This window comes from Crocodylus porosus, unplaced genomic scaffold, assembly GCF_001723895.1.
Source record: "Crocodylus porosus isolate Cpor-Errol unplaced genomic scaffold, CroPor_comp1, whole genome shotgun sequence".
In the NCBI taxonomy this organism is placed as follows: domain Eukaryota; kingdom Metazoa; phylum Chordata; order Crocodylia; family Crocodylidae; genus Crocodylus; species Crocodylus porosus.
In genome coordinates, this window is record NW_017728928.1 from 13,099,876 (window position 1) to 13,113,901 (window position 14,026).

Consider the following 14,026-nt stretch of genomic DNA (forward strand, 5'->3'; position numbering starts at 1 on the left):
CGTGTGTGCCCCCCCCCCCACCATCCTTGTTGTGGTTCCGTGTCTCGCCATGTCCGTGAATATGGAGGAGCTGAGGCACCAGGTCATGATCAACCAGTTCGTGGTGGCCGCGGGCTGCGCGGCGGATCAGGCGAAGCAGCTGCTGCAAGCGGCACACTGGCAGTTCGAGGTGCGTGTGGCTGGGGGGAGGGGGGTGTCTGATTTTGGCCCGTCTAATCGCTTATGATCCCCCCCCCCTTGCTCTTAAGTCCTTTCTGTGTCGCCGCTGTTGGATCCGAGCCCCGCAAAAAGACCCTGTGGGCGCTGGGAGCGGCGGTGCGGGCGGATCGGGCGGGCGGCGTGCGTGGATGGCCTCCCACAACAACAACAAGCCGGATCGGCGCCCGGCCACGCAGCACGGGGCCGCCGGCGCTGAATGGGAAGCCCCGGAGCTGCACATAAACAATCATTACTCGGCTCTGAGCCTCGTCGCCTATTGCAGCAAGCAGCGGGGAGGGCGCGGGGCCTGGCACGTCATGTCAGTTGTAGGGGGGGGGGGATAAATGATATTTCTGTCGGATCCAAGAGGGGGAAGGAGCCATGGGATTGCAGATCTCCAGGGTCTATTTATACCTGGCGCTGTAACCAGAGCCGCAGGCCAGCCTGGGCCGGGCAGTGCTGGGAGAGAAGCAGATGTGATCTGTTTCCTTAGAGCACCCCCCCACACACACACACTTTGCTGGGGGGGGAGAGGGATATGAGGGGTGCAACCTTTCTGCAGAAGCGAGAGAAATTGCAGTGTGGCAGGGAGAAGGTTTTGCAGCTGCCACCCACGCAGCCTGGAAGGGGAGAGGGGAGTGTGGGGGAGCCCCTTTAAAAGGGGGGGAGGATGAAAAGCCAAGTCCACTCCAGCCCTTCGCTTGCCCTGGTTCTTTCACATGGGTAAAGACGCTGGTGAGGAAAGGGATTGGGGGGCAAGTTAAATCTAGTTGGAGCAAGAGGGAAGGTTGGCCATGGGGCTTGGTCCTGCTGATCTCGTGGTGGAAAGCTTCATTTCAGCGCCCCCCCTCTGTCTTTTGTATGTTCCTTGGGAAAAGCTTTTCCCACGGTGCCCCCTCTTCCTAACCTGATTGCTGTCGCACCAGCCTGGGCTCTAGGCTGCTCAAGTGCTGCTCTCTCTCCAGGATTGTGCCTGGCTTTCAGCTTAGGCAGGAGTGGGAGAGAGTTGAGCCCAGCCCCAGATGCCTTGTTTTGGATTCCTTTGGAGCCTCCTTTAGGAGGGGAGAGAATTAGCATTTCAAAGGCAGGCCAGGCCAGGGGCTGAGAAATGCAAACAGGCAGATCAATCCCGTTTGTTGGTCCCGCATTGTTTGCTAAGAGTGGAAATGCAGTTAAGGGGAGTTGAAAGAAATGCAATCACTTTTTTTTTTTTTTTTTCTTTGAAATGAAACATCTTGACTCTCAGTCCCTGGCACCTTTCTGCTATCTGCATCTTTGGATCTCCCACTCCTTTTCAGGGCTAGACATTAACTCCACCGTTGTTTTTTACAGACTGCTTTGAGCGCATTTTTTCAAGAAACTAACATTCCCAACAGCCATCACCACCATCAGATGGTAAGTGACCCCAGCTCCAGGCATGCTGCATTTCCCCCCCCCCCGCCCCACTCGCTTCACTTTATGGGAGCTAGAATTAAATGGACATCTGAGTCCTGGATACCAATCAAACCCCAAAAGGGTGCTTCTTAAGCTTGGAGAACCTCTTAAATAGCTGCACCTATCCAAAAGCCACTCAAGTTTGCAAGCCCCAAGCCCACAGAAAAATGTGTAAAGGAGGGGAAGGGGTTTTCCTCTGTGCGGCCTGCATCCGAGACCCCACCTTTGATTCCGGGAAGGGGAGGGGGGAAGAGCTGCAAGCAGAAGTGGCTGTGCATGCCAAACTGTCAGCTCTTGTGACAGCCATATTGCACTGCAACAAGAGAAACACACGGGCTGCAAATGTAAACAAGAGGCAAAATGTCTGCCAGGAAATAGTTTGTCTTCATGGAGATCTAGGGTGGATTGTTTGAGTCGCTGCAACCCCGTGTGATTTGGGGAGGAACGAGTGGAGCGAGTCCCTTCCTTTGCAAGTTGCCCCTACAAAACTTCAGCAAAAGGAAAACCAAAAACAAGCTTGGCTTGACCTTGGCTGAGGGCAAGTCTCTTTGGCAAAGCAGGGGAAGTTTTGGTTCTTTCTTTTTTTCTTCTTTTTTTTTTTTTAAAAAAAAGGAAACTGCTGTGTTGAGGGGTGGGGGAGAATAGCAGATTAAAGCTAAGATGTAGTGTTTGTTGCTCCACCTCCTCCCTCCCTCTCTTCCTTTGCTTGCTGTAGGGTGGTTAGGCCTGGAGGCTGGTGTTCACAGGAGCGATCTAGAAAAGGGGGGCAGGGGTTGACTTTGTTTTGATGCCCTTCCACGCAGGACCCTTTTTTTCTTCCCAAGACTGTCTCTGCTCTTTGACTAGGGCAGATGCTTGTGTGGGTATTACGTCAGCCCACCAAAGCCCCGACACCTATCAGGTTCCCCATGCGCCAGGTGCAGTGAAGTCATAGAAAGAAGTCCCTGCCCTGGAGAACTGGCAGTCTGAAACCGGCAAGGTGAAATGTGGGAGGGAAGAGTGTGGCACGAGTTTAAAAGGAGTAGCCCAAGGTCATACGCAGGACAATGGCAGAGCTGGAAGTTCCCAGCCTGGTACCTTCCCCCAAGAACATGATGCCTCTGTAAAAAGGGCCTTGCACCTTCTCCGATCCATCTAGGATAAGATCTGCTGGATGGGTAAATTAGCTGAACGATTCACATGTGCTGGGTGGCCGAAGGGCAGGTTCCCACTGACAGCTGGTCACGCTGAGACTTGAGGGGGGGAAACAGTTCAGCAACCATCCATCTTCTGAGGCTTTCTCCAGATCTGGCTGAGGCAGGCAAGATTCAAGGTGTATGAAATGCTTCATGCGCAGCAGAGGCGATTCCCTACCAACATGAATCCTATGGTGCCGACAGGAAGCTTAAGGTGTTTAATCTCAGGCTGGTTTACATCCAGTTCCCCATGTGCTGCACCCTGGTGCACTGAAGTGAAATCTGCCTCTGACTGTTTCCTTCCTTTATTTTGAAGGGGGAGGCTGGAGCTTTTTGCCGTTCATCCTGAATCACTTAAAGCTCTGTGCAAACACTCCTGAGGTTCTGGTTCCCAGTAATCGAGCATCGGGGCTATGCTGGCCCCATTACTCATGGGATCATTTCTGACTCGGGCCTGAGCAGAAACTTCAGTGAGTTGGTTGCCTCCTTGAATGCAAGGGCATGGGGAGGGGGGAAGGAATTGCTTTGCAGTCTCTTCCCACTGCCAAGCCCTTACCCTCCCCTTAACAAGCCTCTAAAACCTGGATTCTCTTGGAGCAGTTTTAATATAGTTTCTAACACAAAAGGAAGTCCTGGCTTGCTTGGTAAGCAAGCTGCATCCCTTCCCCACCCCCTTCATTTTTATGACTAGTTATATATTAATCAGGAAGCCGATGTACAAGTCATGATCTGCACTGAACCTCCCATCCTCTTGTCCTCGTTCCCAGCTCCTCAGCCTGGGTTGCATTTTTGACATTTTTTGTTGGTGTTCCTGTACTCCCCGCCCCAGCGCCTTTAGAAGATCTCTGCCCCAGAACATGAATGCCACGAGCCACTGGGTCCGTTGAGAGAGCCGAGACTAAGAGGGGATTTACAGTTGGTGCACGTGCGGCATGGTCTAATCCAAGAGTAAGAAAAAGTATAGCAGGAACCTGGGGTTACTCATCATTAAACGGCTGCGTATCACCTCGCCCCCACACTATGCCAGAGACCTCCCTCTATTCCTTCTTAGAAAAAAACAGTGATATTCCCCAAAGCACATGAACGTCTTTAACGACAAGAATCTTACAGGTTGTTCTTTGTCGCGTCAGTCTTAAGAGGGACGTGCCTCTTTTGGGGGAGGGAGGGGGACACCGGGAAAGGGGGAGAGATTACTTGGGGAAACCCCAAAGCACCTCCATTTAAAAATGCTTTTTTAGTCCCATGCATTACAGAAGAATCTCCTAGCAGACCAGGTGTTTTAGTTACCAGTCCTATAAACTCCTGTGTGTAGACAAAGCCCCAGTGACTCTGAGATGCACAAAGGGATCTTATCTCCTGCTGCTCATTCCAGAATGAAGTGCCTTTTTTTTTTTTTCTTCCACTTGGTAGGATCCCTAAGTCACCATTTCCAGAAGAGAGATTTCTATTTAGGCCTTGCCAAAGAATGTCAGGTATTTTTGTTTTTAAACGGCTGGTTGAAACTTAGAAAGCTTACTCCAGAATTTAAAAAGTTGGTGTGCAAAGCAGCAGTTAAAATATACCTTCGCTCCTCCCCGGATTGGATTCGTTGCAGTGAAACGTCTGATGTTGATATGCACGCAAGCAGGGCTGGACTGGCAGTCGGGCCCCGATAAGGCTGCAGGCCCGTTGCTGGCAACAATGGTGTCTGTGTGCAGGGTAGAGCACTTGTGATCAAACTCCTTCTACCTTCCACGGGGTTGAAGGCTTTCTTCTCCACCCTGATGCGCTGGGGGTGGAGGGGGGGATGGAAAAACAAGAATAGGAGATGGCAGAAAGAGGCAATAGTCCCCTTTTATGCCTGTAGGCAGCTGTGTGCCAGGTTAGCTTTTTACGAGTGCTGTGGTTTGTGTGTGGCTTTTTTAAAAGCATGGCCTAACCCAATGAGGGGAAGATCTGAGACCCCTTTTCTGGAAGGGGGGTCAGCCCTGTAAGGCACTGAATAGCTGGCATCGTGATATGGCTGAGCAGGATGATCCAGAAAACCCCAGCCTCCCCCAGAGAAGTGGCTGATGGTCTTTGCTGCTTTTTTGTTGGTTCAGTCATTTGAATCTCTGCTCCTGCCCCTGCGTGAGAGGTCAGCTGCAGCTGCCGAACACTTGCAAGCCCTCCTGGGTTGCAGGCCAAAGCAGAGCGTGCTTTGCTGGCCAACGGTGGTGTTTTGACGTGAATTCCAGCCAACGCACACGTCCAGCAGCTCGGCTGCTCGCTCCCTCCCTCTCTTTCTCGCCTTTGTCATGTTGTTACGTGGGGCTCTGTCTTCCAAACACAAGATTAAGTTATTGTTAACTATTTATTTGACACCTTGAGGATAGTAGGCTCCAGATAGCCTGCATCAGGAGGGAGGTGGGTTCTTGGCAGTGTCCTAATGAAATTTGGGGTTCAAGCCCATCCCTGTCCATCTGTGGCATCCCCACTGGAGGCAGCTGGGCCTGATGCACTTTCCTGTAGGCCTCAGGCATGTTGCTCTGGATTTAGATGAGTAGGTGGAGCAATATTTGGCACAGGAGCCAGCGTCTGCCCCCGAAGGTCACAGGACTCAGGCTTTGCTGGTCAGGAAGACTGAGAGAAGTGAGCGGCTCTGTAGTGATGGTGGAGCCAGCAAGGTGCGAGTCTTCAGTGATTACTGGTAGACGTTCCCATTTGCTCCTGGCACGTGGCTATGTATTGCACAGCTGTCTGCACCCTCGTGCTCTCCTGGGGCGGGGAATCAGCTCTCCTGCTTTGCCCGTTGCTGGAAGATGTGCTGTTCTGTGCCCTTTGCCCGCGAGCTGTTGTGTAACAAATCATTCGTACCTCCCTGTCTGTCACTCTTGCGTGGAGTCAGGCCTTATCCACAGATTGCCCCTATTCATCTCATCAGGACAGCTGCCCTATAGCTCCCATGACAGAGCCAGGCCCAGCTTCCTTGAATTAAGAGGACAACAACCCACCTCCTTTCCTTTTGCTACAGTCTTAGGAATGCTTGATTGCAAGTGGTGTGGGCAGAGCAAGTGAAACTCTGATATTTATCAAAAGGGACTAAAGGTGAGCAGACCCACTGTGCAGGAACATGGGCACTGCCAGGCTGCATCAGAGCTGGGGCTTTTCTAGTCGTGCTTCCTGTTCGTAAGCCCAGGAGCTGCTGAGGCAGGTGGGAGAATCCTCCAGCAGGTAGATTCAGGGTGATCCAAGGTTTCTTCCTGACCTCCCAAGAGTGGCTTAAATCCTGCAGCGAGGGCTTTAACTGCGAACAACATGGCGAGCTCTGGCAGGTGGCGGTGGTGGTGGTGGTAAGCACTTCCACAGGCAGCCATGGTGCTGTCGGGGGGGCTGGCAAACGCTGACCGGTGGCTGGGGACCACCCGCAGACACCGCTGGCGGTGTCACGGGGGGTGGTGGCACGTGGCGACCTCCTGCAGGCACTGCCAGCAGTGTTTGGTGCCTTTTCATAGGGGGTGCGCCACCACGCTCAGGGGGTGTGCATGCACCCCCTATATGTCACCAGTGATGAAAGTCCAATGCTGGAGACCTCGGTGAATAAGTTCTTGGCATCACTGACCTCCTATGGCAGCGAATTCCACAAGCAAAAGAAGGGGGAACTTGAGGTAGAGGGAGACGGTTATTCAGCTCGTTCAGCTATATGGTGCCCTTACCGAAAAGGCTTAGACCAGGGCTTGTCAGTATATGGCCATGTGGACCAGATCAGCACCATGGGGCCATTGGATCCTGCCTACAAAGTGGGGGCAGCAGAGAAGTGGTGACTGGGGCCTAGCACCAACCTGCCTCCCGTCCAAGTTGGGTCACGCTGGCCCACCTCCCAAAAAATCTTGCCACCCCCTGTCTTAATAGGCCTGAGTATCAGACCATGTTCGTGTTCCTTCTTTCTCCATGCACAGCTTTGGAAGCCTCCTTAAAATCTCAGCACAGTTCTCATCAGGTGGGTGTGAGGATAGTTAAGCACAGAGCTGTTCGCCGCCTCCTTTTCCCGTGTCCAACCCGGCGGAGGAGGAATCTGGCAGTACCAGCCCTCCAGTGGTGTCACACGTGGAAATGAAATGCAAGTCTTTTATGCAGAAAATATGGGCCCGGTCTGTGCACAGACTTGCGTCAGTTTATCTAAAGGTAAACTGAAACCAGTTTTAATTAACCCTTGTGTGGTCATGCTTAATTCAGTTTAAACCTGGTCTACTAGTTTACCTTGCAGTAATGCAGGTATGGATTAAGGTGGTTTCCGCACTAGGGTTCATTATGGGATAAGTGTATGTGTGTCTACAGTGCTTCTACCCAAGACAGATTTTTTTCCCCCTTTAAAGACCACTCAGCTCATCCAGTCCACTCCCTCAGGATGGTGAGAGAGCCCAGAGGAGCAGCTCTCCTGCTGCATGGAGCCCAGAGGAGCAGATCTTTTGCTCGACCAGTGGCAAACTAATTTAGCAACTTCTGTCTGTTGCTGAATGGGGTGGGTAGGAAGAGGCGAGTCCTGCATGGTGTGATGCAGTCCTTTCCCTGTGCCCTTGCCCGGTCATTGTTCAGCCGGCCTGTTCTGTAAGTTCTCTGCCCTTCTTTCCGATAACAAAGACCTGAGCTGGAGGCAACATGTGGGGCTGATTTCCCCCTCTGGGCATGGGGGAGGTACACGCTTCCTGCCTCTCCTGTGAGTGGTGAAGGGGTGGATTTTCTGGGCTGACTTCAGTTTTTGCTATAGTATTCCCACCTCTTCAGGCCATCAGGAGTCAGCCATTCCACACACACAACCTGGCCATCTCATGGCCTTTTTGGAAGTGCACAGTTAACACGTGCTGGCCTACGCCCTGATTCAGCACCGAGCCTGTGCACGTGGGTGACTCCAGGCATCTGAGTAAGTACTTCGCTGAATGGGACCTTTGCTGCTTCTCGCACTGGCTCCAGCAAGACTATCTTATCAGCTCCCCTCTGAATCAGAGTGGAGTGACCCACCTAGACTTTGACACCCGATAAGGAGATGGGTTGTTGCCTGGCTTCAATATATCTCAGCCCCATGCAGGCTTTTTTTTTTTTTTTTGGTGGGGTTTTTTTTTTTTTGTGTGTGTGTGCGTGTGTGTGCCTATACTGCTGTTCCCTTGCTGCCCCACTAGCCTGGCTTGTAGGCAGGCACGTGCTAGTTCAGCTGTGTCTTATGAGCTGTGCTGGGTGGATTTGCTCTTTCCCCTGCAGTTGGGGTGTGAGATGAGCTATGAAAGTGTGCAGGCCTATGGTAGGAGTGGGCTGGAACGGTGGGGAGGGAAGGGGATGCTAAAATTAGAGTGAAGGCACAGAAGGATTGAGGGCTACCAGGAAACCAAAAGAAACTGATAAGTTGCTTTTAACAGGAGCTGTGGAGTTTGGCCCCTAGTGACATCCTGAATTGTGTGCAAATCCACAGCCCTCCTTTGGTAAAAATGGTGCTTTACTGATGGGTGGGATGCGATTAGCTGGCTCAGGATCATCTAAATCAGTGGTGGTGAGGGCAGCCTATCTGGTAGGCATATCATAAATTAACCTCACAGCCTCCTTGGGTGCCGCTCCGATCCCCCTTCCCCTGCCCAGTCAGCTCCTCTGCTTTCTGCCCCGTCTATCACTGCATCACCTCTTACCTCCCCGGTCTGCCACATGCTGCACGCCCAGGCTGCCCCTGATCTGAACAGTCCCACACAGTCTTGCACAACTGTCATTAGCCCTTGGGAACCAGCCCTGCTCCTCCACCCTGTACTTTACAGGGAGGGAGTGTGCATTGAAGAACAGAGAGTCCCTGGGTGAGCTCTTGCTCCAAAGGAAACGAACGCTGCGTGTTGTAGGCAGGCAGAGCTTCGCAAGGCTGCCGGGGAAGGACTCGGGATGAACTGTAGTCGCAGGGGGTCACACAATGCCCCATATCCCCACAGCGTGCGAGTCTTGTGCATTTTAACATCTCAAATGCACAAGAGATGGCTTCGCTCTTGCCAGTAGTTGCAGAGCCAGCAAGCTCCCCCCGCCGGGTGTCTGCTTGGAGCCAGTTCCTGTCGGATCCGAAGGGTGCAGACCAGCTCGCACCAGCACGTGTTTCTGTGGTCTCTGATGCTTTCCTCCCTCTTCACATGACTACTAATTGAAGTAACCATCGCTTCTTCCCCTCTTCCCTCCCAAACCTATGCCATATTCTGACCTTTTGAACACCGTTTCTCCCTGTCTATTAATAGTGGGTGGAAATGTCAGGCATATGACCAGCTTGAGAGGCCTGCCTGCTTTGGCCTTTAAAGAGAAAAATCCGTGTTCCCTGGTCTTGGATTCGCATTCATTCATGATTTGGATCCTAACAAGGCCGCTAGCAGATGATCACGTTCCACCGGGTGTTCGCTGCCCCGGGGGTTGCAGGGGCAGAGTTGCCGTAACCCAATCGGAGCAAAGTCTTCAGTGAGGTGGAAAGTTGTGTGTTGTAGTAACTTGCTCTTAGATGTCCGTTGCTACCCATGGTCACTGGGATAGTGCGAACGCTGGGCCGTGCTGATTTGGGAGAGGGCAGCAGTTGGGTCAGGGCTCCCCAGGCTGGTTCAGCACTGGGGGCAAGTATTGCATCCACACCTTTCTTCCCCACCCTGTAATCTTCTGATCCGGAAGAGTGGGTCAAGGAGGGCCTCGGATCTGCTCTAAAAACTCCAGGAGGCTGAAGGTGTAGGGGGGGAAGCAGCAGCACTCGGAGGCTTCAGCATTTCTTGCCTAGCTGGAGTGAGATGCTGAAGCGAGCAGATCCCTTGCATTCACTCCAGGCTTTTTGTGGAAACCGTTTAGCCCTGGGTGGGGGAGGCTGTGGTTTGCAAATCACTTTGTTTCTTCTAAGAGCTGAAACTCAGTGAAATTTCCTTTTGTTAGCCTATTTCCCTCCGCCCACCACAGGCGCAGCACCGGTGCAATACAGGCAGCGTTCGGTTCAGTCCTGTGCTCTTGGGGTCTGGACAGAAATCCCTCCCACCAGTAATGCCTAGTAAAGAAGGGGTAATAAATTGGGAAAATCATGGATAAAGGCCTGATTTGGGAAGGAACAGTGAGGAAAAACTAGACTAGATGGCTTTGGGGTTACCGTCTCTTGTAGGTTACTGACTGGCAAGAGATTGATCCAGGCAACCAGGGTTTTATACTCCTTCTGATGCTTTAGCTCCTAGATTTTGCTGCAATTCCAGCCTCATTTTATATAATAGTTTAAATTAGCCTGTAAACTTGCCAATCAAATAGCATACAAAGAAAGGATAAGAGACACCTCATCACAATACTGGCCAAATCGTGCAGCAGGGGTAGCGGGAACTGATTTGACAGAAGGCTGGTGATATGCTTTTTTCTGCCTGACACCTCCAGGTTGCCTGGTAAGCTCGAGTCAAGCTAATAGATAAGTTTCTGTGACCTTTCAAAATTCCCCTGCAGCATCTACCATTAAGGCCTGGCAGCCCAGCGCTGAGCGCAGGCAAATGGGGGGGAAATTGCATCCATCATTTTACTGTTCAACAAGTGTGAAAGAAAAAGAAATCGCACCCTGTCCCCCCGCGGTGGAGGGACAGCTGCAGTCAGGGAAGCGCAAAGAGGAGAGAACCAGGCTGGAGGGACTACAAAGGGGTGGCTCGGTTTGAGAACAGATGGGTTCCCCCTTTTCCACCCCCCGGTATTTTTTCCCTTTCTTTTTAGGGACCCAGTGCACGAAGCAGTCAGCTTTGAGCTGAACTCCAGCTCTCCAAGTACATTGGGTCCCTCCAAGTTGAACACCTCGGGGCAGCTGTTTTGTAGCCTGGAGGCCAGGGACACAGGCTTACTCCCTGCTCCCCAGCAGGGTCTCTAGTAGCCTGGCAGGTAGCACATAAGTGCCTGCACGGCTGCGTGGGCTGCTGTGGGTGAGAAGCATGGCTTAGGTGGCGTTGCTATTCTCTATTCCTCCTGGGAAGCCACCCCCACAAGGCGTAATGCTGCCTTGGCCCTTGTCTGCCTCAGTTCTGCCAGCAACCAGCCATCCAGGAGGTACTTCTAGCTAATCTGTCCGGCAGCGGCCACCTCCAGTCTCGTGGCGTCGGCGTCAGAGCTCCACAACAGCAGTGCTTGTGGGGCGTGGAGGGTGTGGGAGGTTCCTGCCCTGTTAATGTTTACTTTTCGGTTGCAATCGCAAGGATAATTGAGGAGTGATGGGAAAAACTGTAATAATTGACCAAACTTGGGGGGGCAGCCTGGCATATGATTAATAATACTTGGCAAGCATAATGATCGCTGTTGTCAGGGCCCCGGCAAGCTAATCCTCCCAGGTGAATAAGCACAAACCTCAGCGGGGAGAAGTGGAGTTGCAAAAGGGCTAAGATGGTCCAAGACTGCAGGCCAAAGTGGACGATGTGGCAGAGCGAGTGCCCAGGTGCTCCCGTTGGACCACTGCGGCCCAGCACACCGGGGGGGGGCGGGGGCTGGATTCCCAGCTGTAGCCGCTAATTGGCAGTGACCTTGGGCAAGAGCTTCTGCCTCCTGTTTTGTCTTGCTAGCAATTTTATGAGCTCAGATTCGTGGTAGGCCCTGGGAGAGACGATGCAGCTCCTGTGTTGGTGCCAGTTCTGTGTTAGGACCTTTGATGCTTAGCGCCGGTTACTTTCTGAATCCCATCATGGGAGCAAGGCTGCTGTTGAAACTGGGGAGAAGAGCAGGTGTCCTCCTTGAGGAAATGGCTCAGACCAGGCACTTCCCAGTTGGCCAGTGACAGGTTCTACCTCTAGCTCCAGCAGAGATGGTGCTTGCTGCTGTAGCACCAGTCCCTGTGATAGTCACAGTGCCCTGTCTCTTATCTCCCTGCAGATGTGCACACCTAGCAATACTCCAGCCACTCCGCCGAACTTCCCGGATGCTCTTGCTATGTTTTCCAAGCTGCGGACCTCAGAGAACCTACAGAGTAGCAACAGCCCAATCACATCCATGGCCTGTTCCCCACCGGGGAACTTCAGCCCTTTCTGGGCCTCCTCTCCACCCAACCACCAACCTGCCTGGATACCACCTTCATCTCCAACCAGCCATAACCTCCACCATCACCTCCACCACCAGCAACCCATGTGGCCACCAGTGTCTCAGCAAGGAGGATCCCAGCAGAAAGCGATGGCTGCAATGGATGGGCAGAGATAAGACTCACTGAACATCAAGATGGGGTGGGGGGTAGGGGCTGGGTGGGGGAGGAAAAAGAAGAGATCAGGCCAGGGCGGCAGGGTAGGGGGAGAAGAGGGGTTTCCTGAAAAATGGCACTGGAATATTTTATAGTTCTCTTTTTTTTTTGTAACCCTGCAGGGATGGTCACCAGCCCATGTGGCTCTCTCGCTCAGAGAGTCAATAACTGGTCTTTTTTTCTTCCCCCCACCCTTTTTTAATATATAACTATAATATATAAATATATCTAATGTATATAAATCCAGAGAGAATAAGAGCAATGGAGAGATTTGCCAAGAATTAGTAGGGAGCGACACCCTCTCCCCTCCTAGTAGTCAGTGGGGTAATGATACTGCTTGGGAGAAGAGGACCTTGCTGGACTGCCAGGTGCTCCTTCAGGTAGGGTGGAGGGGGTTCAGACTGCCTTTGTGCCCCCTTTTCCCCCTCCCCTGGCTGCTGTATGGTTCCTCACCCATCAGGGAGGACCTCTGGCAGGTGGGATATGGTGTTGACCATTGGAAAGTTGGATGCAATGGATCTGAGCTTGTGGCTTGGCTGATGCGAGCCTTTCCAGTAAAGGGTGGTGGCAGTGGGGGAGAAAGATGCACCTTGCGGAGCCTGGCTGCTACGGGAAAGTCCAAGCAGGGATGCAACATGCTGCTTGAACCCAAGGCTGCTCCTGTGTCGCAATGGTACCCGTGAGTGGGAAACGAGAAGTGATGGGCCTGACTTGTCTCCAGAGCATGTACGTTGTCCCTCCAGGAACGTCTGGTATAGATGCCTCTTTGCATTCTCCTGTCCCTTCACTAATCTTCTCTGGCTCATGTTGGGCTACTTTTTGGCAGTCGCCGCTGCACCCTGGGAACATGCATCTGCTTCCAGAGCTGGAGAGGAGGCAGGTGCTCTCCTGAGCACAGCTTGACTGAGATGTTCTAAGTAGACCAGTCCACTACAGGCCAACAAAGTTAGGGGAGAGAGTTTCTGGTTTTCCTGGACACTTGCTCCTTGGCCTCTCTTGAAGTTCATCCAAGCCTGCTACGTGCCCCCTTCCCCCCTACCCCCAAACTATCTTGGGATTCCATCCAGCTTCTCCAGGCCTGTCACCCCCAGGAAGAAGTCCCTCCTCCCTCCCCTTTGGAAATGTTTTGGCTTCTCCATCCTTCAGCACAGGCCCCATTCCTTGCAAAAGACAATGTTCAAGTATGGAGCCATGAGCTGGAAGGGGTGCTGTGTATATGGAACGCCCCAGCCATCGCTCCCTGCTGCAGATCTGGAGCTGGAGAGCTACGTGCTGCTTACAGCCAAGGAGCAGGGAGGGGCTGTGGGTGGGTTTTGTTTTGTTTTTTTAAGTTTTCAAATCAGAATCTTGCTTAAAAAACAACAGGTTGAAGGTTTTTTATTAATTTAAAAATTAAAAAAAAAAAATCACTTTTTTAACCTCACTGGTACCTGCCTTCTCTTTCCTCTCACCTGCTGCCACAGCAAGAGAGCTCTAGCCTGTGGGCTGTGAAGAGCTGTCTCTGTACCCACATCCCTCCACCCTGCCTCTGGGCTATGTATGGTCTCATTACCCTCATGCCCCTTTTTTGCCATTCAGACCGAGGGGCCAGGGAGAAGCAAACACTGCAGCTCTGTTCCATCGAGGTGCTCTGATAGAGGGGCCTGGAAGAATATCTGTATTGACTGTACACGAGCAGACTGTTTTACGGGGAGGGTGACATCTATCCAAGAAGTTAACACTGTGGATGTAACAGTGGCTCACACCAGCTGAGCACTCCTGAATGCACTGGCACGAATTCTCAGGAGAGAGGTGCTTCACCCCAGCTAGGAGCTTGTAACCCTCACATCTGGGGTTGGGGGAGGTGTTAAACTGGTATACATAGCACAGACAAATCCTGGGGGCTGAGAACTCTCCCCTCCGCTTCCTGCAGCTCGTGCATGCCTCCCTCTCGTTGAGCTAAAGCCTGCCTGCTCCCTGCTGTCCTTTCTGTGCATCTAGAGGTATCGAGAGATCTTCCTGAGCCACTTGAAAGAGGACTTGGCAAGTGCTA

General features: G+C 52.4%; 1 protein-coding gene across 2 annotated transcripts; it reads left to right on the forward strand.

Annotated features, from left to right (window-relative positions):
• Positions 1-6: 6 nt before the first annotated feature.
• On the forward strand, positions 7-13,417 carry UBALD2 (UBA like domain containing 2). 2 transcript variants are annotated; one of them, XM_019542646.1, is made up of 3 exons: positions 7-169; positions 1,531-1,593; positions 11,637-13,417. In XM_019542646.1, the coding sequence occupies exons 1-3, from the start codon at positions 50-52 to the stop codon at positions 11,955-11,957; spliced, it is 504 nt and encodes a 167-aa protein (XP_019398191.1). In that variant the 5' UTR covers positions 7-49; the 3' UTR covers positions 11,958-13,417. The 2 variants fall into 2 exon arrangements, with proteins under 2 accessions (XP_019398191.1, XP_019398192.1); XM_019542647.1 differs by lacking the exon at positions 1,531-1,593.
• The last annotated feature ends 609 nt before the right edge of the window (positions 13,418-14,026 follow it).

Coding starts and splice junctions, on each gene's coding strand:
- UBALD2 (XM_019542646.1), top strand. CDS start 50: ATGTCCGTGAATATGGAGGAGCTGAGGCACCAGGTCATGATCAACCAG. Junction 170..1,530: donor CGGCACACTGGCAGTTCGAG/GTGCGTGTGGCT, acceptor TGTTTTTTACAG/ACTGCTTTGAGCGCATTTTT. Junction 1,594..11,636: donor GCCATCACCACCATCAGATG/GTAAGTGACCCC, acceptor ATCTCCCTGCAG/ATGTGCACACCTAGCAATAC.